At 41.3% G+C, this 2,715-nt stretch overlaps 1 protein-coding gene across 3 annotated transcripts in view; it reads right to left on the reverse strand.

Moving 5' to 3' along the window:
* herc4 (HECT and RLD domain containing E3 ubiquitin protein ligase 4) overlaps window positions 1–2,715 on the reverse strand; it is a 32,782-nt gene that overhangs the window by 26,123 nt on the left and 3,944 nt on the right. For all 3 annotated transcript variants that reach the window (XM_015381060.1, XM_015381077.1, XM_015381069.1), the window contains 2 exons: window positions 1,483–1,738; window positions 1,241–1,400 (listed from right to left, as the gene is read on the reverse strand). In XM_015381060.1, the coding sequence (XP_015236546.1) occupies window positions 1,241–1,400; window positions 1,483–1,738 (416 nt within the window). The remainder of the gene's footprint in view (window positions 1–1,240; window positions 1,401–1,482; window positions 1,739–2,715) is intronic.

A 2,715-nucleotide genomic window follows, 5' to 3' on the forward strand; every position in this document is an offset into this window, starting at 1 on the left:
CTGAGGAACCGTGAACGCTCCCATCTCGCACAGCTTCACCACCTTCACTGCAGTTTAAGTTTTCTTGCATTGATGAAATTATAGAAACACAATAAAGAAATCTTTCTATGGTGGACGTGTTTCTGTTGGGAGGAGTTTATTGAGTCACGAGGAACCAAGCAGGAAGTGACATCAGAGCAGAGCTCTCTAACCCTGAAATCCCACATCCTCCGTCACCATCGTTCCTTGGTCTGATTAATATTTTTAGGATTTGGGGAAAAAATTGAAGAAAGTTCAGATACCTGCATCAAAGCGCTGCCTGTTTGATCTGTGGACGGTTTTCCATCCTTGCAATAAAACTAGCAGCAGTAGTGGAGTTTGGAAATGCAATCCACTTCTTAAATCTATCTTTGCGCTCCTCTAATTTATCCTTCAATCGCACTTTTTCTCTCCCTCCCAGCTTGGTGGTGGGCTGCAGATTTAGCCTTCCCTGGAAATACCTTTCCAAATTTTTCTTTTTATTTTTTGACACCCTCTCATTACAAAGCGAAAATGCAGGCAATCGTTCAGCATTGATGATGAAAGGAAAGGAGTCGGCTTATTTGAATCCTCTTTTCTCATCAGCAATCTTCCTTTTTTCCCCTTTGGGATTCATATTCTGAGACACTCCTGCAGCTTTGTTAGCCTGGCACCGCGCAGCGCTGGTTCCAAGTTATGACCACTGATCTCTATGGCTTTGATGCAAATTATTGTTTAATGTTTAAAGCATTGGAAAACATTAATTTTTGTTTGCAACCTGCACACCACATTAAAAAAAATAAATAAATCGATTTTCATACATTTTTGAAAAAGCTCCAGGGAGCCACAAGTGGGAGGCCAAAGAGCCGCAGGTTGCCGACCCCTGATATATACAAATACATACATAGATACAGACGATCCTAAAGCATAATGCTGCCACCACCATGTTTCAGCACAGGGATGTCGTTTTCCGGTTGATCAGAGTTGCTAGTTCTCCTTCTAGACCCCTTATCTGAGCTGTATTCCATTAAATGGCCTCTTTGACCAGTGGCTGAATACAATTTTTGAAAATGAATCAAGAAATTTAAGAAACTGAGGTGATAATTATTTCTAATCAGTGTTGGTTTGCCACATGAAATATTGATTAACCTCATTTGTGGTTATAAAGGGACAAAATGTGAAAAAGCTTTAATGCTTCCTACTGCAGTCATTGGTAAATATAACATAGAAGTGACTGAATTACCTCGGGACTCTGATACATTCTTCAAAGTTATTCAAGCCCAGTTGTCCGTCTGAACCGAGCCCCCAGGAGAAAACCTGCCCTTTGTCGTTTAAGGCGAGCGTGTGGGACTCTCCGCAGGACAAAGCCACGATGATCTGAGCATCTAAGGCCCCTACCTGCTCTAATAGATGACAAGGTTAAAAGTCTGTTAGGGTCGACGGTACGAGACGATGGAACCAGACAGAACCCGAAGTATCACCAACCTGGTTTCTTTCTGGACTTCTCGTGTCCCAGTTGCCCCAAGTCGTTACAGCCACAAGTGTAAACGGTGCCATCGTCCAGCAAGAAAGCCGTGTGTCTGCGGCCGCACCCCACGCCGTTCACCCGCTTACCGTGAAAGAACTCACACTTTCGCGGGACAACCACGATCTCTTCGTCGATCCCACCCAGTCCCAGCTGTCCATAGGAAGCATTTCCCCAACACAGCATGGTGTCTCTCACCTCGGGATACACTTGGCTCTGTGGAAAACAACGCTGGTTATTGTAACTTCACAGAGAACATTAATAAATGCAGACTTTACTACTCATCTCCTAAGAAGGTAGCTTTTCTTTTATAATTAAGGGTCAAATCCAGACATTAGTTTTAAAAACTCACACAGAAAAACAACATACTCCTTTTTGTGCTCTATATCGTTACATTAGATGCATGGTCTGTGTTTATTCTGCATTAATGAATGCATTAGTGCAGCAAAGCGTCGGCCTTCAATGCTTTAGCCTTCAGTGTTAAATCTGGTGTCTCTCTTCCTCTAAAGAAAACTATAGATTCCCTAAGAGCTTAAGCTCAAGTGCAATCGTTAATCAGTATATGTCTGATGATTAAAGCAGGTGTTTGTACTTTTAGCAATAAGTTCTTCCAAAAAAGCTAAAAAACAATCCACTGGACTTTGTTTTCACATTTGAAGTCATTTCGCTCCCCATCAGGAAGCTTTTTCAATTAAAAAAGTCTGGAATAGCGTTGAGTTCCATGTTTTATATAGTAGCCCAACAAAGCCTTGTTTTTGTATAGAAAACATGCAAATTGAAACGGACGAATGGGTCCACCCCATGGAACGGGGGTCGTTTGCCTTTTGTTATCCTTCTTTTGTTACTTTGAAATGAAAAAGCTTACTAGACAGGAAGCGAAACGTCTTCAAACTTGGAAACACAGTCCAGTGGATTGTTTTTAACTTTTTTGGAATGACTATGACCTGAATTCAGCAGCGTACTTTTAGCAAAAAGCAGGGTACTAATTCATGTTGGAAAAAGTTAAATGCTTTACAATGTCATGGTAAGAATGGAGTTGATTTTATACTAGATGCCACGGTTCCCCCAATCATCACTGACAGAGAAAACTTCACACTGGACCTTTAAAAAAAGCTAAATATTTGTACCTCAATTCTCCATCAAACGGAAGAGGATTAGGGCCACTGGGAAAAATTTTTTTTTTTACTGATTTT

This window comes from Cyprinodon variegatus, unplaced genomic scaffold, assembly GCF_000732505.1.
Source record: "Cyprinodon variegatus isolate N-32 unplaced genomic scaffold, C_variegatus-1.0 Scaffold11, whole genome shotgun sequence".
Lineage (NCBI taxonomy): Eukaryota > Metazoa > Chordata > Actinopteri > Cyprinodontiformes > Cyprinodontidae > Cyprinodon > Cyprinodon variegatus.